This window comes from Malaclemys terrapin, chromosome 2 (assembly GCF_027887155.1).
Source record: "Malaclemys terrapin pileata isolate rMalTer1 chromosome 2, rMalTer1.hap1, whole genome shotgun sequence".
Taxonomy (NCBI): domain Eukaryota; kingdom Metazoa; phylum Chordata; order Testudines; family Emydidae; genus Malaclemys; species Malaclemys terrapin.
In genome coordinates, this window is record NC_071506.1 from 195,763,437 (window position 1) to 195,786,692 (window position 23,256).

Here is a 23,256-nt window from a genome sequence, read left to right on the forward strand (position 1 = left end):
ACTCACTACACTCTGCTGAGAGAGATTGCCAGTTGCTCCATGACTGCTTATTGAATAGTTTCAGCTGTACTGCATATCTGCAGGACATTCTCCTAATCCGCCACCTGGGCACCCATCTGATGAAGGTTGGTCACCCCTACATAGTGTTTAGTTACATAACTGTTTTGCAAGCTTAAACACCAATAGTGGGTATTCTGCTATGAGGCATGTTTTGGCTTTGTTATTTGATAGTCTGAGTTTTTATTTAAACTTAGTTTGAGAAATACACAGCCGGGATATTATGACAAGAGAAAAAGCAGAAATTCAAGATAAAGTACAAACTGAATGTATTTTGTAAATGTTTATTAGTGATCCGCCTAATACATATGGTTGGACTTTAAAAACCTGCATTATGAAAAAAAAAACTCAACCACTGTAGCAAACATATGTAAGAAGCACAGGGTTAGTGCATCACCATGCTTTTTTGGGATTAAATATACAGTGTAGTCAGCTAGAGTATATCCTAGCAATTCCTTCTGTGGAGTAATAACAATCCAACAAAGTAAAATGCATGAAGTTATTTCTGAATGATGGTTGATTACATTAAAAACAAACAACATGTATTTTAACTTTACTATCTGGTAAAAAGACAACACATAGTTAAAGAGATTTGAGATTATTTTAATTTAGTCTATATAAATGAATGCTCCAAACATGTCAATCCCCATCTGTCACCTTTCCTAAATCAAGCAAGTTTGGATCCAGTTACTACTTGCAGAGGAAGCCTCCAAAGAAAAGTTAAATAACGCAGGAAGTAACGGTAAGTCGGTTCTGAACTAATACCACAATATGATTCTAAGATTAGCTCCTATGCTGGTCAAATTACCAATTTTTAATCAAATTTATTGATCATATACTCTAGTTGAACTGTACCACCCCATGATGCAAAATGAGATGTAAGCCTGGCTTAACCAGTTAGTTAAATCAAATATAGGGCAGTATTCCATTGCCGGAACAGTTCAAAGCAGCCAGAGTGCAGAGATGAATCTAGAACTCCATATTCAATTAAGCTGATGGGAGTTATGTCATTCCCTTCAACTGGAGCAAGACTGGGCCTCATATATGCCATCACATCCCTAAATGCTTTTCTTGTCTTAATCCTACTGCCTTTTTAGTAAGTCTAGAGTTATTGTAGCCTGTATCCCAGGGAAATTCCTATTTGGATATTGTACATACCACCAACATAAAAAACTCCACCTACAGTTTCAGCTGGGTAAATTATTATTCACTTCTCCTAAAATGGAGGCATATTGCTGCTGGTACATTCACCACAGAGGTGGTTGCATTTGAGTAGCGATAAAGATATCCTAGATGTTCAGTAAGTAAGGGCTCTAAAATCCTTCATGATTAAAGAAACAGAGGACTCAGTATTAACAGATCTTAATAGCATAAGAGCAAGCCACATCAAAAACTTCCTCCTGACCACTGGCCTGACAGTATCTACATTCAAACATCACAAGTTCAACCATCACACTTATTTTAAGTCAATAGGCTTTCATTGTGGAGATCTTATTGTGATTAAATCAGTTCTCTTGACATTCACCTCAGTCTTTCCCTACTCCCGTTTAAAAAAAAAAAAAGCCACCACCAAAACAATTATGACCTTATTATTTAAAGGTCAGATTTTTTGGGTGGACATCTCTAATGGTTACTTTTGTTTCCTCTTTAAGCCTCCCCTCTGATTTCTCAGACTTTAACCAGTGCTATTCCTTTTATTAGGTTTTAGATTTTGTTTTATTGTGACGTATTCCTGAGTGCTTTGGTGGGCAATGGCTTTATAAAGTAACTATTGGGTTGGATGATGCCCCCGGGTCCCTCCACATATGAATAGCCCCACCACATGCTAAAAATGGACTCAACCATCTCCATAGCAGCATCTTCCCCTTCCCCCAGAAACTGTGTGTCATATCCCCACTGCGAACAGAGCAGAAACATAATACATCCAGAGGCTGTCTTACATTTCCATGCCCCCTTTTCATAGAAGGGATCCTTTTTAAAACAGGGAGGGTGAGCTCGAGCGAACAGCTTAAGAAGGCCTGACACTGGATCTTAGGGAACTCTGGGAGGAATGACATGAGGAGATGCAGAGCCAGCCATTAACCCCTCAGAATGCCCAGGGTGGCCTGTTCCAGGGGGGGATGGGGTATCACTGACACCTCCTGTCCCTTGCAGAACCATTGGGGAAAAAACTTTACAAGCTAATTTAGGCATTTTAAAGGAAGAGAGTAAAAGATACTTAAGAAAAATGGTAATGATACCAAAATGCAGAAGTTTTATTTCATAGACAGGGGGTTCATTATTTATTTAAGAATCAGTTCAATAATTTCAATAATCCTACAAGACCAGGACAGCAGCTCCACTTCTAAAGAAAACCCATGAAAGCATTTACACAATAGGGTAAGTACAGCATCTCTGTGTGCGTTTGCCTGACTGGGATTGATATCTTGTGTTATCTATTGAATTTCATTTTCTAGAACCTTATTAATGATTTAATTATCTGCTTGTTGGACAAGAATTTTCTGAGTGGAGACACCAGGATGATGAGCATGGTATAAAAACTTAGATGGAGAGGCAGAGGCTGAATTACGCCTTCAAAAACAGATTTATGAACAATCACACACTTGCACTTATGCATGAAAACTGAATATGTAAAAAAAGTCAACTTGTGCAAGCACTTACTTATTTGCATATCCATTTACCCCAAATGGCCTGGATCCTGCAGGGACTTGAGCAGGTGTTTAATTTGACATACATGCATCTTCCCATTAACTTCATTTACTAATGTGTATAAAGGTAATTCTCCATCCTGCAGTCTTTGGAGGATCAAGGCTTTTGTGTGCATTGAAGTTAGCATAAATGAAGATGGAATCTGACTTTTTCCTTTTAGTCCTTTAATTAAAGGCTATTTTTAAATAATTGTGTTGTCTGAAATACTTTTTTGGGTGTAAACTAATTGTAGGTCACTCCATCTCATTCCTCTGTATGCTAACTTCCCTCTCATCATGTTATTCTTCCTCAGAACTACTAGCAATGCTCATATAAGCCTTTACAACACAGTAGCCCAGAAAAAACATACTGTGCTTAATACAGTACAAGCCATTATAATGACTTTACACTCAGCTACCATCGATTTTTATTTCTCTATTGAAGTATAGACAGAAGCTCACATAATCTTACCTACAGCACCACCTGTATGATAAGCATTTGAAAATACTGACCATCATCTTAGAGTTGGGAAATCCTTTTCATTTGTTGGACCCCACTATCAAATCTTGTAATAGACTGCACAGTATTTCACTTTAAGTACAATGGTTAGATATAAATTACTGAACATATAAACTATTCTCTGGTATCATCCATTTACCTCATCACATGTACTTCCTTCCATCTTCCCACCAAACTCCCATGGATGCCAATTGGAGTTTTGACCACAGACCAGGGATTACTATATATGTCAGTATAGTATGTTGCTTGCCAGAAGCAGCACACCTGTATTTGAAGTGAAGAGATACAACTCCTGATGCATCAGCACCTGTCATAATAGAAAGGCCATCCTAGAGCAACAGGTCATTTAAGAGGAGAGAACTGCATGTAGGTACCAACGTGACAGGCACAATATGAATACAACATAAACAGATAAGGCCGGCTACAAACCCAAGACACCCACAATAAGTATGTGCATAACTGCTTCCTACGAGTGAGTACTTCCAATATCATTCAAGGGAACTTTCCCCGGGAACTCATCTCAATATGCCTCTGAAAAAAGACTTTCACAGACCAGTTTAGCTAATTAAGCCCAACAACAATTTCGGACAATTCACAAGCTACAAGGTTTAAAAACTCCTCATAGTAGAGGTTCCTAGATCAACCACTGGACATAACAAAGTGGAATCTAATAAAAGCATGGAAGTCCATCACAGGAAAGATTCAGTACACAATTTGTAGGTCCCAATTCTTTTTCCACTGACTCAGTAACAAAACTCTTCTAAATTCAATGCTGCAGGATCTGGCACTTAATGAACACAAATATAGGGGACAACTTAATCAGAAATAATGTAAATGGAAAGGCTGTTTCAAAAATGGTACCTGAGCCTCAGAAAAGATCCCCAGTTGACAAAGGTCACAAAGAAATGAGACTGAACTATCCAGAGCGTGAAAGGGATCAACAAATAAATCCTGTCCAGTTGGAGATTAAACTTCTATTTGAGAAATACAAACTTTTTATATAGCTCAGCTTTGCATTGGTTTGCTATAGTGTTGACCCAGCACTATTTCATCCTTGCTGCCCTTGGGTCATATTTTCCCTTCAGACTTTGCACAAAATTCCTTAACACTATGACAATAAGAGTCCTGTGCAGAGAATATCAAGCGTTCTTCTAGGAGAGACTAGCCCAGAGGTTTTCAACCTGTGGGGTGTGCCCACCCCCCACCCCCCATATGGAGACATAGAGAACATTTGGGGGGGTGGGAAGCGGCAACATCAGGTGCTTGTGCCAGCCCTGCACAGCAGGGCCCAGGCCAGCCCCCATGGGGGTGGGGAGAGAGCACCCCTTCCTCCCCCAACTCACCTCAGTGGGCCACTCACCCAGTGAGTCAGTGTCAACATCCACTGCAGACGTGTCGATTTCTGCTCCTGGCAGCCTTGGCACCCAGCACTGGCTCCGCCCTCAGAGATCATCACATACACCTTCCCGCACCCTGAAAACTCAAGGGGAGAGGGGCAGGTATTGGCCTTGCCCTGGTGATGCAGCCTGGCTGTAAGGTAGAAGCAGCCTGCTGGTGAGAAAGACAGGGCTTTACCATTGGTAAGTATCTGTGTATATGAAACTTACAGGTGTAGGTAATTTAATTAAAGTTGTGTCCAAGTCTCTGTTAGATTTATGATTAGACTATCAAGCATACTTTTGGATGTGTCTATTTTTGTCTGAGTTCAGGTGGTGCAACCAAAAATTATAACTCAAAGGGATGGGTGGGGTTTCAGCTAAAAAAGTTTAAAAACTGTTGTGCTAACCTGTCTGTGGACTAGAGCTAAATCTGAGCTCAGCAAAATGAAACAGATGGACAGAGAGTACCATTAACATTAAACCAGCTACAGAGAAATCACACCAAGAATAATTTAGTAGAGAGAAAGGGAGTTACATAAATGGGCAAACCCGTACATAAGGAAAGTGGTAAGGCTTCTCTGATGGCTATCTGCACTTTTGTATACACAAGACATAATAGATTGGGCGGTGGGTGGTTGATATAATGAACATGTCTGTATATAAACTGAAGTTTTACAACTACCAGACAATATAGGCATAAGGAAATAATATATTTATTATATACACATATAAATAGAATGGTACGTTCCTTTGAAAAGTCACTTTGTATTACAGCATAAGTACTGTACCATTTCATGTGGAAGTAGTCAATGTAACTTGCCAACAGGTTAGTAGTGATTCCTCCTAGTTTTTTGGCAATTTGTTCACAGCTTCCTGAATCCCTTGAGGCTCCCTGCCCGGTAAAAACTTTTGGACTGCAACACTATTTCAGTCTAGCTTTTCTTTCAGTGTTGCGAAAAGGCAAACAGTACAGGAGAATTCTTCCATACGGCCGACTGAATGCTTGTTCATAGCACCTGGCTCAGTATCCCACAGCACTAAAGAGATGGATGATAAGCAGAAATTTCTGACAAATTTAACAACACACCAATTGGTTTCCTCACCATGCAAGATGCTAAACACCCTCAACTCCAATTGATTTCAACAGGAGCTGAGGGCGCTCAGTCCCTTGCGTGATCCAGTCCATGAAGTGCTGGCTTGTATCCTGTAGCCTGTCTCAGGCAAAACTCATAATGACTGCAGGAACTGGCGCTTTTATCTTTGTTGTTGTTTAAATCTGAAACAAGCCAGAAATGAGGAAACCAGTTTCACACCACTTATGCCTCTCCTTGTCAGTTCCTCATATTCCTAACAAAATGAGCACTGAAGTTCTGAAATGAGAGGCATCGAGATCTAAGATGACATGAATATAATACACACCATAAAGAAATCCTCAGAAAAGTTTCATTCATGACATCCAACAAGAAAGGGAAAAAAAGAAAAAGCCCACTGAGCTTCCAACATTATTGTTTAGCCTGAAAATCTAAGGAGCCTGAACAGTTGCTTTGCTTGTTCATTTTAAACTGATTTAATATCCTTCACCTTTTGCAGGTGCTTACTCTCCTTTACACAGACAAAATTCTAAGGGACCTCTGTTAACTTTGGGCAACCTCCAGAGACTATAGATAGGTAGCACATGTGGGCAGGATTTGGCCCACTGACTTCAGTAGAATTTTTGACCATGGAGTGCAGAATCAGGTAAACAGTGATTTTTGTTTTTTTAAGCAGAGCACTATTTATCTGAGAACACAAAGACAACGTAACAAATTGCTACAAACAATATTTTACTAAGACTAAACAACTTGCTCTTCAAATGGTCTCATATGGTAATTAGTAACCCCTATAAAACAGGAACCAGAAAACAGCTGCTGTGTTTGTGTGGGGTATCTCTTCCCTCAAGAAAAACAGAAACGGAAAAAAAAATTAATGAACTGCAACAGGTGTTGCGAATAACCAAATATAGTGTCATATTGTATGTTTACAGAACAAACTGTCAAACACTTAGGATATGTCCATACTACTATTAAACACTCATAGGTGACCCGTATCAGTTGACTCGGGCTTGCGGGGCTCAGACTACGGGGCTGTTTAATTGTGGTGTAGACATTTGGGCTTGGGCTGGAGCCTGGGCTCTGGGACTCTCCCCCTTATGGGGTTCCAGAGCCTGAGCTCCAGCCTGAGCCTGAACATCTACCTCACAGTTAAAAAGCCCCCAACCCTGAGCCCCATGAGTCCAAGTCAGCTGACATGGACCAGCCTTGGGTGTTTAACTGCAGTATAGACAGACCTTTAGGGGGCAGATCTTTAACTAGTGTAAGTTATCATAGCTACTTTGATTTCAGTGGAGCTATGAAAACTTACACCAGCTGAGGATCCGGCCCATAGTAGCTATAATATAAATCTTCACTTCGGCTCAATTCTGCACAGTGATATGCTAGTGAAAGCACACAGGTGCAGAGAGCTGACAAAGAAAGTGGGACTCGATGAGAACATCTGTATGCAGGATCAGAGCCTTCACATATGTTTAAAATTGTATCATCTGTATTCAACTATCATATAGATTACTATTGTATTACACAAAAGTGTGTCTTAACATGTTTTGAAAGGTCTCCCTTTATATATATTGTGCATATGCCATACAGGACCTACATCTGCAGTCCTTACTCAAGCAAAACTCCCTTTGACTTCTAGAGTGAAATCTTGGCTCCTCTGAACGCCTGTTGATTTCAATGGGGCCAGGACACAAGCCCTACATTTGTGCAGTATCTAAACAACTGATATTTTTTTCCCCTGTATAAATGCTTCTTCTACAACAAAGACAATAATCAGGTATGGTTGTATTTTAAATCTATTTTAACCATGACTTTTTTTTTTTAAAAAGAAAGCTAACTTTAAAATGTTTTTTGCTGAATATTCAAATGTGTGTTTATTTTGTGCAAACTCATTTAGCACTTTAAAAAAATCACTTTTTTAATGCTGCAAAAGTGTATTGCTAAATAAACTGACAAAACATCTTGGAAACTAACATAAACGTGCAATTTTAATGCCTCCTAATCACACAAATCAATAGAAGATTTTTGTACTTGTGCATGACCTTCTTCAAATTATCCCTCCATTTTGGCTGAATCAGAATGAGCGAAGGCTATTTGATAAAAAACACTAAGTGTGTGAAATGAGGGCCCCTCATCGCTTTTGCCAGACTCCTCTTGACAGAATGATGATAGAAGCATCACATCCCTGGGAGAGTAAATGCAAACTGACAAGAGATGAGCCTTTAGATGTTGAATATAATCTTGAATTGTGCTTGAAGTGTCTTATTATCTTGTCTTTTGATGTCTGAAGGGGTGGCTCATTGTTAGAAAAAGGAAAACCCTTGCACATCTTTGCCATCTTTAAAAATTGTTTGGCCTTTAACAACTGCTTTTCCAACTAATGTCCATTTCTCCTGACAATAAATATGGCAGGTCGTCAGCAAGTGACAAACAATTTACTTTACATGCCAGGCTTTTATGGGTTTTGAGAGCTCATGTGGAAGCATATTTTAAAAAGCACTTGGAAATTAGCACCATTACAAATGTTAAGATGACTGAGATTTTTGTGTGTATATATTGCCACATTGCTATTCATGACTTTTATTTCCTACAGTTTCTGTTTTCAGGTCTTGCCTTCACTGGCTTCAGATTGCTGCTAAAGTTCTTTATTTATCATTGACTAAAATAGTCAATGAAAAATAAAGAAGAACAAGCAATTTTCTTCTGCCCTAAAAAAAGCACTATTATGGATACAGTACATGGATAATGCATACAAACATATTTATTAATCATAACAAATCAATATCAGTGGTAGTATGGTACAGTTTACCTGTACATTCCAGATCCTTACATCACTATTTTTTGTTCCTCCACCCAGCTTGATGTTTTTAAACTTAAAAGTTTAATGACAAATCAGATCAATATGATTCCTTAGCAATTAAATCACAGGCATGCTAATTTTTCCTGTCACAGAACCAGTTTTGCAAAAGCAGTCAAGTTCTTTTTTTCAGGCCTCTGTCCCTCTGTGAATCCATAAGAATTCTAAATGGCTCATAAACTGTTACAGGGTTCAGGTTATTGTATCATTATAAAACCATATTGATACACTACAGATGACAAGACATACAACTCTTGTTACAACCTATTACAACCATCAGAAACATCAGACAAACACTAAACAAAACAAAACAGCAGTAAGCTTACTTTTAGGCAAACTAAATAGTTGTTATCAGTTTTAGCTTGTTTTGAACTGGAGCAGCTTTGAATAGTCCTATAGTATGAACCAAAGAGTTCCATGAAAAGAAGTGAAGGAGACAAGGTTGCAGTGGGTTACACAAACTTTTTTTTCAACTGTTAAATTCTGCTCCTGTTGAAGCCAGTGGAATTTTGTCACAGACTTCACTAGCAGTTGGATTAAGTCTAAAAATAGGTGACAAATCCTCAATTGATGTAAACTGCGACTTCAATAGAATGATGACAATTTACACCAGCTGAGAATCTGTCCCACAGGCAGTGATCCTGAAAGGTGAAAAGCACCGCCCAAGAGACATGAACTGTCCTCAACTCACATGAAACAACTAGAGCCTGAGAGCACTCAGCTCCAAAATCCAACACCTCAGCTGTGCAGGGCCTTACAGAGGAATGCTGCAATCCTTACTCATGTGATAAATAGGACTTCTCAGACAAGGAAAGGGTTTGCTTCATCTGGCCCTTCTCTTTTATTCTTTATCTCGTTAAACCAAAGACACAGCAAAGAGCTAGTAGTACCAACTGATTGAAAGTTTTGGGGGTTTTTTGGTCAGTGACTGTTTTGAGAAGGTTGTTCAGTGTTCTGTATCCAGGCAGCTAAAATAGGAAAAGTCTGAAAGTGATGCATCAAATCCTATAAAACAGAGCAACACAAGAATTTCCTTCCTACTTGTCATACGAAAAAGATTGAAATGACTCATGTGGATGTGTTCCATGATTAAATGTATATACTGTGCGTATATGTGTACTAAACAGATCAAATAAATGGGACTAGAAAAAATAACAAAAGATGAAATATTTCCATTTTCAAGATTTTTCCAGTTGTAAATTTTATTCTTCCTTTGGAGAAATTTGTGGCTTGCAGTCCCAAATATTATGAGATGCAAGCAAGTATAAGAAAGGAGGAGAAATACCAAGCCTGCACATTTACAAGCACTTTTGAGATGGGACATTTTCTCATTTTCGCCTCGATCACTGTTCATTTTGCAATGAAGTTTTGCTTCCACAACACTTATCCTGAAGTCATTAATTATTTTAAAAAGTTTAGTTATTAAAATCAGATATATCTGCTCTCCCCATACCACAAACTCTATTATGTTATAAACAAGTTTTATCTTTTGCCAAGGATAATATCATTTCTGATATTATATATAATTTCCGCCACGCAATGGGACAGATCCTGTTCCCATTCAAGTCAATGGATGTTTTGCAATTGTGAATTATTGCAGGCAGGACCAGATTACCTCATTAGAACATACCTACACAAGAGACCAGAACATTGCTGCTACAATGTACTGACTAAATAAAACACATTTTATTATAGATTTTAACATGCATAAATGCTAGCCTATTTGGTTAAAAAACCAAAAGGTTCAAAAATGTGTAAATATATATACCTAGGCTTGGAAAGGTTAGATTTTTATTGATAAACATCAATGTCAAGATGCACATGCAAACCAAAGTTATTTTCATTTATCATTGAAATTTACAGATAAGCAAAGTAAGAAAAATGCTGCTTGAGAACTTCTTAGAGTTTGATTTAAGGCTATTTACCAGGTATCTTTTGACATGTGATGTTGACAATTTGTGTTTTTAACTGTTATAAAGCTTTAATCTTTTGAATTTCAATGTAATTCTGTAATTGTCTGCCACCTCCTAATTTCCCACAACTGTGAAATTTTAAATTGATTAAAAATAATTTTTTTTAAAACCAAACATTGATATCATCTGTCAAAATTATAAAAAAATATAAAAGTCTGTGTACAGCACATTAACACTGGCTAAATATGAGCCAGGGCTGAGATACATTTACTCACATGAGCAAGTCCCACTGAAGTTAATGTAACTACCTGTGTATGTAATGACTGCTCTTGTGTGAGCTTGCAGGATTTGGCTTCCTATCTTTACTCAAATTCTTGAGCAAACACTGTCTCTCTATACGAAATATATGTATTTCTTACCTATTACTTGCAAAATAAAAAATAAAAACTGTCCAGAGAGGTATTTACTCAAGAGGTTAGAGTGAATCTGAATGATCTTTCTTCCTCTCTGGTAAATATTATGCAATATCTAGAGATAATTATAAAAACTTAATGCTAGTATATTAAAAAATGCCTCAAGACATATTTACCACGAAGTAGTTCCAGTTTCTCAACTGAATAATGTGAGTTTCATATGCCCCTCTAAATATATGAAAAATTATAGTACTTTTCAGTAACAGGCAAAATCCACTGAAATCACTGGGTTTAGACAGGATGACAGTGAGGGAAGAATTTGGCCTATGTATGGGTCATATGCATGCACACACTCTATATTATATATGTATGCATATACACACATACACACACACACACACATACACACACACAGACACACACAAAATGAGGACGGAGAGAGAGAGGAGGGACAAGAAAGAGGGGAATAAAGTGGAAAGGGAAAGAGAGAGGTTTTGCTTTGTTTTTACAGGATTGAGTCAGTCTCAACTTTGTATTTCTTGGCTGTTGTCACCTTTGCCACAATCTTAATGGGCTAGATCCTCTTCCAGTATAGGCAAGCGGAACTTTCCCACTGTCTTCAATTGGAGCAGGATTGACTCACTGTTAATAATGTTTTAGTTAGTATCTTAAAAAGCATGTAAGAGATTCAAAAAGTGGGTTCATCTGAGATATACTGAATGTAGTGAGAAGGGTAAATTACTTAAATAGCACTATTAATAATAGCAATCTGAACTGAAGCATTAGAGTATTTTTAAAGTTACTATTGAAATAACTATAAATTCCACTAAATACAATTTTGTTGAACTATTTCCTCCTATAGTCTTTAAAAAAACACTTTTGCCGCCTTCAGCTATAACACTAGATAACTGTGATAATTAATATTGTTTTACTAATGAATATTGAATTTTAATTTCCTGTTTGCTATGTATAACATTTCAACCATCATTGTGTTTTATACTACATTGTGTTTTAAAAATCATGTTTAAATGATATTCTGGTCACAGTAACTAATAATTTTGTTTATATTACATTCAATAGAAATTTATTTTCTTGGTGTGGCTTTCAGGGATTTATTCTTTCCATTGTAGCATTTTTCTTGCTACAGTTATAAACCATTCAGGATCTAAAATGATAGTTTGCCTTTCAGAGAGTAAAGGACATCTGATAAAAAATTCTTCCCTCTACAAATTCAAAAATAAAAACGGAAATTCACACCACATTTAAGAATAGACAAGTGGTAGCTTAATGTTAAATAAACATGTTCAGAGGGTTGTATCTTGATTAGGCGGATACCTATATCCTTGGAATACTTACAAAGCAAACCCAATTTCAATCTCTCTGAGAAGGGCAAGCTTTCTTTAGCCAGACTGGATATAGTACTATTCTTCTCTAGATGACCTCCGCTTTCAAACTAAAAGGGCTTAGTCCTGCTTCTGATAGCGTCAAAACAGTTTCACAACATAGAGCAGGAGATGTCACAGTACAAATCTGCCCTTGTTTCATATTGTTATTGAATCTGACTTCTATACAGCAAAAGAGAGAAAATAGGAATTTACATTAACAATTATAAATCCATTTTCGCTCAGCTTTCCTTTTTTAGAAGTGATATCCCTGTTGAAAACCACAAATTAATAGTGAAGGAAATAAATTTTTAATTCTCATTTGCTCTTTACTTATTGCTCATGTTGTGATTTAGCTTTTATTTTTAATGTAATTTTGTCATTTACACCACTGATCTCTTTAGAAATTATTTTTGGAGCCAGTCAAAGTATAACGACTGAGCCTGAAAATATATTTACAGTAAAGGCAAAAAAAGAGACAATCTTCCCTACCCTCTGACCCCCTACAAAAGAGGGGGGGGGGAAGTCACAAGGAAAAAAGCTTGCCAAGGGAAAAAAATTAAAACAAAGAAGAGCCCACAAGTGTGTCAGGAAAGAACAAAACCTAGGCAGAGAACACAACAAGAAAAATCCAGGACTACACAGGATTTTAAAGAGAAAAATGATCCACAGGACAGTGGCAACTGTTACTATGAGCTTCCTACAGCTTTCTCTGCCTTTGGATATTTTAAAAAAAATTATTAACCTGACAGCAGGAAACTTTATACAGCTTGCCCCCTGACAGGGTGCCAGTTTGGTATAAACATTTTGCTATCTTTTTCTTTAGCATAGGAAAATCAAGAGGGGTGTTAAGTGGTGCCATCTGTACATTTGGGCAAACATGACCTCTCCTCTGGCTGGATTGCTCATTCCCATGGAGGACTTGAATAATCATAAGAAGTCCAACAGAAACATCAAATTCTCTTTCCTTTCCTTCATCACGTCTGCTTCTTTTTAATGTGTGAATGTCTGATGTATTATTAATCTCCAAACATAAACCGGCAAGGTTCTCAATCAAAGGAAATACCAGTTCTCTCACAAATTATCTGTTTACTGTCTAGTAACTACCAAATTCCCTTTGAAACAGCCAGCCACTTAAGCCACTTTTTAAAGGAACAAATTTGTTTGGTATTAATTTTTTTCAAAAAGGCAAAAAGCCAAAATGAAAAAAAAGCAACTAATTAAGAATGAAGCATTTCAAGATATAAAGTCATTCAAGCTACAATCTATGGTTAAAGTTTATACACCTTAGTCCTTTTTCCCAGTAATTAATTGCACGATGTACATAAACACATTATAATTATGTGAACCATGATTCACAAACACAGATGACATGTACAAACCTCAGCTCACAAAAGTTTAACAGCACAGTATTATTAATCCATTAGGATTATAAACATTTCCTGTTAAAAATTTAATTACTCTTTTTCTCTCAAAAGTGATGTTATGGACAGACATATCCAAAGAGCAATAAGGGGATGATCTGTATCCATAAAATCAAGGGAATTAATGATTAAGGCTGAAACATTTGTTCTTAATGAGCCCAATCCTGCTTCTATTGGACCTAAGGAGAGCAGGATCAGGCACTATCACATCAAAATCTGCCTTTTTTTTTTTTTTTATAGCATTAAGTACAGTTGTAGGTACAGTCCCTGCTTGAGCTTCTGGAAATACCAAGGATGAGTTAAGGATGGATTTTCATGATTTCCTCCTCCTCAGGGTTTTAATAGCCTTAATAGTTTCATTAGGTTTTAATGGGCATACACTGTGTTCATATACGCAACCCCTCACTGACATCAGTGGGCACACCACCACAAATCAAGGGAGTGTAGTAGCCAGAGTCAGAACATGAACATTATTTAAAGATAAAATTAATACACCATAAATCTATTATTTTTAAAATTAAAACTCCATGACTGCTTTTAAAACATATGTTTAAAGAACTGTCTATATATGTACTTGTCCAATATATTCTTTAAAACTAATCTTGTCTGTCCCTTCAATACAGTTTTAAGCCATTCTTTTTAGAAATGTTCATTATTTGATCAAAAAATCATATTAAGGTATGTTTTAGAGAGAAGATTTTTGACCCTATGTTATGGCCCAATCCTGCAAACATCCACACCATTAACTTTTCTCATGTAAATAGTCCCATTAACATCACTGGGACTCCTTGTGTTAATAAAGATGGCCACACACACACACACACACACGTGTTTGCAGGATTGGGCCCATATACTTTAATAATTGCATGAATATTTGACACAATGCCTTATCACAAAAGGCATCAATCCACACTGTAGAATAAAACAATATTAATTGAGGAGAAACCTATAAATGCAGAGTAAATAATTTTCAAATGGTTGGGTTGCTTGAAATAAGGCTATACTTTTAATATTGATAGGATCTGGCCGATAATCTGACCTATGAGAACAGAAATTTTCACTTAAGAAAACATACGCTATACTTTTTTTGGCACTCTTAACACATCAAATTTGTCAAATGAATCTTTCTGAAACTTGCAAAAAAAAATCCTTCTGGACTGAAACCTTCGTAGGCCAAGGTTCTGTGTGCATGTATATCTTCTGATCGGGTTTTAAATCCCCTTTATAAAGAGGGGTTCCAGTAGAAATATTGAGATGGACTCATATATATAATGATTCAAAGGGTGATGCTAGAGTGAAGGTTGCAATTTATCTACAGGCTGGGTACCATATTAATGACTCTAATGTGAGCTTCCTCACAATGACCTCTGCTCTGACCTGCAGAGGCCACTGTCTCAAGGAGTGAAAGACAATTTAGGCTTTCATCCTTTGTATCTGAAATGACTTTTGTGCCATAAATTCTAATCAGGCCAACCTGGATGACAATTTAAAAAATAAATCACATAATGAATGTTTTTTCTGCAAAAGAGGCTCTGAGAAGAGAGATATACAGTGGATTTTCTAGCAAAGCAAAATTACTGTTCTAACTTCTATCCTGCTTCACAAGAACACTGTCACACACAAGCAAAAATGTAGAAAATTCTAAACTCTGCATAATTATACTGTAAAGGATACCAAAATGTCAAAACTGATTTTCAGTATTTAAAAATGGGAAATTAACAAACACACACACACACACACACACACACACACACACACACACACACACACACACACACACATATATATGCAAAGCAAGCCTGAGATTTAACTTGAACAGAAGGAAGTGTTGCCAGCAGAAGAAATGTTGGCAATCCATCCTGCAATGCTGCAAAATTAAATAAGCAACATTTATGCTAAATGAACATTAGGCTTGATCTTGCATTCCATGCAAAATCTCTAATTTCACAGAAAGTTTAGGGTGTGTAAAAACACATGAGCAGGCCCAAAATGATTAAATTTTTATATTTGAGTAAGTGATCTTAATGTGCTGTAAATGCGTCCCTGCTGTATCTTCTTTATCAGCAACCGAGTTACACCAGGAATGAATCTGGCCCATTAAGGGCTTGATCCAACTCCATGAAGGCCAATAGCAATCACTCCATGGACTTCAATGGAACTTGGATTAGGCTCTGTGTTACAGGAAGTCCACAAAGTGACTACCAATGGCTTTCATGGAGTTGAATCAACCCTGTACATATTATTTTATGTGCAGTACATATTGCTTCCCCCAACTCCTCTCTATACCAACTATTGAAACTGTATAATGCTAATAATTAAGTTTTTATTCCGCATTATCAGGCTTTTATCAGATGGATTTAAACATTGTACAGAGGTCATCAAGATATTGAATGAACATCTTGCAGGATTTAAATAATTTCGAATCTAATCCTCTAGTACTTATTCAGTCCTTACTAAGGCAAAATTCCTATCAACATCAATGGGAGCTTCCTCTAGTAAGGACTCTAGGATTTGGCCCTGTGTCATTAATTTGGAGCACAGTGCAACATAAACCTACTTGATTTAGGACAGCACTCTACCAAGAAAGTCAATGACTTACTAAACAGTCTATGCTTCTATTTGGCTCTTAACATAATGGAGTCATGATTGAAATAGGAGATAACTCTTCTCCAATATTTACAAGATTAAATAATATGCCACTTAATAGCATACACAATTACCTGATCTCATGTTACTCAACGCAATCTGGATTTATATCTCATAAGTATACTATAGCTTTTATAACTCTGCAAGTTAAGCAAAATGTTACCTCTGATGTAATATGTTACAGAACACTAAAGTCCTTTTCTGACATTTTGCACTTGCAGCAGCATCTCTTATCTTGTTTTCCCACTGTTGCTTAGCATGATTCAAACATTTAAAGTTTTGCATAAAAGTATTCTCTAAAGATGTCAGAAGTCCATAGATACATAAGCCTATGAGGTCCAGTTTAGGCAAGACAGACAATATCGAAAGATTACAGAACAGACTTTGATTTCTAAAAACAAACAAAAAAGCAATGGCATTAGTATTAACCGCTTTGATCACGACTTTAAGGGGATACTCTCTCATAAAGACAAAGGGCCATATCTCAGCCGCTATAAATTAGGAGGTACACCAGTTAAGGACCTGGCTCAGAGTTTTAGACTGGAATTGCTTAAGATTTGTGGGAAAGCTGCCTCTAGTCAGACTTGTGCTCCTAGTGTCTGAAAAGCTGATGCCTTCACCTCCTCTGCCACTGGTGGTGAAGTATACATTTAGGAGATAGGATTAGGCCAAAAATTCACCATCCTTCACATGCCAAAAATTAGTATAGTCAATCTTAATCCTGTATCTTCACCACCTGAAACTGAACTTGCTGCTGGAAAAGAGTCATTTCTAATACTAGTTACTCTGTGCTCTAGCAAAACAAGATATGAATATCCGTTTCTCCATTACTGTGAGATACTATAATAAGGAGAGAGAAAGAAAGAGAGAGAGAGTGTGCAATAAGGAGACAGAGAGAGTGAACGAGCGAGAGAGAGAGAAAGCGTATGTGTGCAGGCCACAGGTATCTCATCCCCATTATTCCATCCCTAGATACTGTAGAAAATGGGGTGTGCATTTTCTGAAACATTCTTGAAGGATGCAGGTACTTATAATAATAATAATAACAACAACAAACATGTCTGTCAAAAGAAAACTAGGTGGCAAGTAGAGACATTCATACCTGATGCTGAGGAAAACACTATTTGTGCCTGATCTATTCAAACTATTATAAAATCAGTTACTCTGTATGAAAATATGACCCAGGAAATGCAGCTAAGTTTAGCAAGACATGGGAAAATCAAATGCTGGTCATTCGAAGTAAGCTAGTACACACAATTATTTCAAAATTTGAAGAAGACCGTCTGTGTAACTTTCATCTATGGGCCAGTCTCCTCCCCTCACTTGTTAAAATGCTCCTCCTTACCAGGTATTTGGCAAATGTCCCACAATGTGTACCAAATGCTAGATAAGAAACTCAGGGAATGCTAATCTTGTTTCATACGAAAGAAAATTATCGGAGAAATAATACTACTTTTTGAATCAATTTATGCAAATCATATACACCCAGAATATAAGAGACTGCAAAGTAAGGCCCAAAGTGTGCATTCCTAACATGCCATTCAAATTTCTAAACAGAGAAGCTGCTCTAGAATAGCACTATATTTTGTGTGTCATATTTTTCAAAGAAAGCAATTAAACACTGAATCACTTAATAAACTGTATTACATCAGCTGAATAATTCCTAAGTGTCTTTATTTTAAATAAGTTCATCCAGTTTCATCCTGCTGAATAGTCCCATTGTCCTGTCTTTTACATTCCCAAAGCAACAACAACTCATTGGTAAAGGTTACTGCTTGAAGGGAAAACCCAGATAAATGCTACACAGTTCACTTTGAGGTAGTGAAACTATTTGCTTCTACTATGATTTACTTTGGTGATACCTTGTTAGAAGTCTGAAAGCAGAGTAGCAGACACCTTAAACTCACAAATAAGTACTCATGCACAGTACGTTCACTTGCATCTTTTTCATTATGGTTTGCGGCTAAGCAAAATTAATAATTTACAATCCAAAAGGAAAAAAGATCACGGCACATTATTTTTATCCTACACAGAAACTATAAGGAAACTACTTAGGTGCTCTACAATGGTATTTAAACATGCAAAAATGACAACAACTCAGGGACATCCCACACTTTATTATAAAACTTATCTAATGTAAAACATATAACATAACTGAACAAAACCAGACTGTAAAGACATATTGGTAGTCTCAGGTTAAGTACAAATGTTCAGGATGTTGTCATACCTTGAGATATTTTATATTAATCTCTTGCCACCTAAACACCTGATCAAATAAAATACATGAACATTCTTTAAGATATTTAGATCACCACACACAAGTATTAGCCCTCTGAATTTTAGACATCACAATTCTTCTCTTGATGAAATGGACTAAAATGATTATTATATGGAATTTGAACATTCAAATTGCTAATGGAAATTCTGTTTTCCAATATATATATATTGAGGAGGGGGGTGGCTTAAAACTGTGTGATTATATTCCATAGTGGTCACTACTGTATTCTAGAAATTAAATCTTCACATTTTATTTCACCCTCTCCTGAATTAAGTTACTCAGTAAAACATTCTGTAGAATATGTGTAGCTTCTAATAATATGAAAGGACACCTTCTTAAAAGAAAATTGCACATACTTTTTGTAAAAATCATTTTGCAGTTTTTCCTATTAGATCTAGGGTATAGACATCTGAACATTGCTACAGATTCAGTACAGATCATGAAATCAAAACTTGAATCTCAGAAAATGAGATCTCTCTCTCAAAACTGCATTTCCTTGTAAACAAAATCTTTTCCCCTTAAAGTTCCAGCTGTGAGAATTTGTAAAATGTAAGAATGCACTCCATTCCATCTAAGAATTTTATATAGTCACAAATGGATATAATTAAAAGGAACTCTTTCAGGAGCAATTGCTCTAAAACCAAAATGTCACTATGTACCATGTAGTGCTGCTCCAGCACAGACATCTATCAACATCTATCACTCAAGCATGCGCCTCTACTACTCCGCTCCCTTTTCTGATTAGAGATCACAGTTGCTTGAGTTGGCTTACAGGGTGTCATCTGTTTGAATGACAGATGTCTATTCTGGAATGCCACTCTCACTGCTCTTGTTTTGGATATGAAACAAATACACCTGAAAGGCTGTGTTTTCATTAAAAGTCATAAGATACAGTGTAAAAATGTATTTTCTCCCTCTATAACCTTTGGAAGCAAAATTTTAGTTCTAATTTCAATTGTGAAAATATTATACCTGAAAGCAATCCTCAATGCATCCTTTGTTTGCTTAATGCACAATGTTTTCTATGGACAATTTTCAGTTCTCTTTTCTTTTAGCTTTCACTTTACTAGATATAATGACACTCTTTAGTATACTTCATCCTCAGAAGGGACTGTGAGAAACTGAAGTTCTGGAGTCAATACTTAGGCAATAAATGTTAATAAAAAATCACAACCAAGCAGGATCGTTTATTTGTGTTTATATTAGAGACCCTTAAGCAAGAGAAAATATACAATGCCTACAACTTGCATGGAATAAGTTCATTGTTGACAAAAGTTTTCAGGACATGATGCTGTCATTCTGTTACCCAGTTGAAAGTCAGAGCATATGGCTGTACACCTGCAGACTCCAAGCTACTCCCTGGTATTACAAGAAAATTAAGCGAATAAAATAAAGGGGGGGGGGGAATTGCTGAAATGATAACACTGGTAACACTGAAATGAAATACCTAGACTGACTTACCGAAGAGCTTGCTGGGAGTGTCCTCGCTGTCATTTGATTCCACAGGCGCAAGCAAGGGCTCATTCAGCTCGTTGTCTGAAGTAGCTGCCTTGTCCTCACCTCTCAACTCTGCATTCATTTCACTCCGCAGTGACAGCAAGGGCTTACTGACTTGTCCAGCTATCATTGGATCCTAGGATGGGGGGGGGAAAAAAGAATGAGGGGGGAAAAAGTGGCAGCTTTGGTGCGCGTATAGTCTCTCCCACTCCCCCCTCTCTCTCTCTCACACACACACTCTCTTATCTCTTGCTGCTCCTGCTGTTATTGCTGGCTGCAGTCAAGTGAAGAGCTATTACAGATCCAATGAGTTTTCCATTACTCCCCACCCTATTAAAGCTCAACTAGCATGTGAGAGATTCAGGATGCTTTGGAGAAAAACTTCTATGAAAGCAACATAAGCAACACAGCTTTAATTGTGGGATGTGGTTTTGTTGTTTTTTTGTGTATGTTTTTACACCTCCCTCCTTCCTTAACGTGGTAAGAAAATAAAATCGCTGCAAGTGTGCTTCAACAACACAGAAGAGTAGCACCTGGTGTATGCTCCCGAGAGATTTCAAGAAGCATCCTCACTTGAATAGCATTAACCAAATCATACACAACAATGTTCATCACTCCAATGTTTCAGTGAAAATACAAAGCAACAAATAGCCATTTTAGCATATACATTCAATACAGATATATTTGTTCTAACTATTCCTGCTTTTGGGATACTGTGCTCCAAAAGCCCCTAAACACATTTTTAAAAAGCAATATATACAGATATAAATGTTTAAAAGATAAAATCAGTGAAGATACTTACACACAGTGTTTGCAATTATTCTTGTATTTGGGACATTATACTCCCATAAAAAATTATATATATTAGTTAAATTGGTTCTTGATGATTTGGATCTGTTTTATCTTCAGCTCATTCAGAGGGCATTTTGGGGTCAGATATTATTTCCAAGTGCACTCTATTATTCCATTTGCAAACTAAGATGTATAATATCGTTACAGCTCAGAAACCAGACTCAAAAGCAAAAAAAGAAAAGAAACAAGTGACCTTGTTGCGCTATCTGGCAGCTATTTATTGCAAAGTTCATGCCTAAATGGTTCTTATGCAGAGAACAGGTGACCAGCGTGCAAGTAGGTTGGTTAGCATGTTCCCTATGTCCCATCATCACATTGGTCGATGTTTGCCTATGGGTTTTTTTAATGTATTCATGTCTGAAAAGTGAATTTGATATGACACATGATAATCTATGAAAATGTTAATCAATACAAATAGTTTAAGCTGTCATCAAATGCACTTCTTTAGTCAATACTCATATCGCTGAAAACAATGTCACTGTCACCAGGGCTTAATTTGCACAGCACTTAAATATTGGACTCTGTGCATCAATGCACTCCTCTTCAAATACTGTAGGTAAACACATTTTCTCCCTATTTAAGGCTGAAGCACTCAGCATGCATTTAGCTGAGCTGAATCCTCCCTTTTGAATACCTTGATAGGTCCACTGGAGGGCAAAATTAATACTTAATTGAATCTCACAGTCATCAAAATAATCAATACTTTTTTATTATTTATTCTTTACAGTCTGTTGACTGTTTCAAACCTCTGAGGGAATGGTGGAAAGGATTCATGGCTTTGAAACACTGTCATTTAACAAAGTAATTTTCAGTGGGGCATTAGGGGTTGTGAAACATATAATAAAACAAAAATGGTGGCTTATAATAGGAAGAAAGAAAAGAATTATATTTCTGCCATCTAACAAAACAGGATAAATAAAAAAGCAAGTGCAGGGAGAGGGAGAAAGGAGGGGGAGAGGGAGAGAAAGACTGGCTTTTGAAGGGTTTTATCATATCAAGAGCAGAGCTGAGCTTTCATAATGCTGACATTTCTCATCCTGACAATCCTAAACAAGTGGAAAGGATGAGATCGCAGATATCATCTTTCATCACATTCCCCAGCTTAAGAACCAACATGACAGCTTCTCTCCCCTTTACACTGTTAATTACTAAATAAAATACTGCTCTCTGTCAGCATTAGATTATTGCAGATAGCAACCACAAACATTACTCCATTGTTTTTTTTTTAAACCAATGATACCTACCTTGAACTCTTCAGAAAATAAATTGGGCTTGTGTCTACATATTGTAAATATATGAAATTTAATCAATTTAATCAATGCGGTCAATCCACATTGTCAGGCTAAATTGCAGGTGATTTATTAACATTTTATTTACTGTATTTATTAGCTGGTAAGAATCTGAACATGGATTAGATATTTTTGGGGAGGAAACCCAGAAGTTCATAGATTTTTTGTTGTTGCTAATTTTATAAAAACGTACAAGTTATACCATATTCTTATTCTGCATTACATACAACAGTTGCACTTTTATTTTTATATGCCATATAAAGTATTTCTTAGTTGATTCTCAAGTGAAAGGTCACCTGAGGAAGTAGAATACTTTTTTTCAAAGCGTTGGGCGATAATTCTGCCCTCAGTTACATCTGTTCAACCCCACTGGGTTCAGTGGGGTTGCACAGGTTTAATCCAGGACAAAATTTGAATGTATCATCAAAATGCTTTTGAAACAAGCTAATGTTGCCCACAGGTCCACACTGCTGATCTGCCAATAATTTAGGGAAGAGAACTGAGCCAGTGGTTTTCCAGATGAAAGTTCTGAGGTATCAAATTTTCAAATTGAGTTTATAAAGAGTGGGATGGAGAAAAATAAGGAAAATATCATAATGTCATTGGGCAAAATCGACCCCACTGAGGTTATTGGCAAAGCTCTCATTGACTTCACCGGGATCAGGATTTCACCCACCCTGTACATCAATGGCACACCCTCAACCTGGAATAATGTGTTCATTCTGGTTACCACCTTTCAAAAAGTTACAGCAGAAAGAGCGGGGGCTCTGAGATGTGTGATGAGAGATTGAAGAGATTGGAACTGTTACCTGAGAAAGATGATATAAGACGGGACGTGATCAAAGTATACAAAATAATAATGGACAGAAGGTATATCAGGAATTACTCATCCTGTCTCATCTCACAAGAACAAAGAGAATAAAACTGAAGTGTAGCAAATTCAGAAATGATGAAAGGAAATCATTTTCCAC

General features: G+C 36.9%; 1 protein-coding gene across 2 annotated transcripts in view; it reads right to left on the reverse strand.

Moving 5' to 3' along the window:
- The window catches only part of POU6F2 (POU class 6 homeobox 2), a 386,759-nt gene that overhangs the window by 295,285 nt on the left and 68,218 nt on the right, over positions 1–23,256 (reverse strand). The window contains exon 2 of one of the 2 annotated variants that reach the window (XM_054019075.1): positions 20,109–20,280. In XM_054019075.1, the coding sequence (XP_053875050.1) occupies positions 20,109–20,280 (172 nt within the window). Of the gene's footprint in view, positions 1–20,108; positions 20,281–23,256 lie in introns of those variants that run through there. The other variant, XM_054019076.1, reaches the window with a different exon arrangement.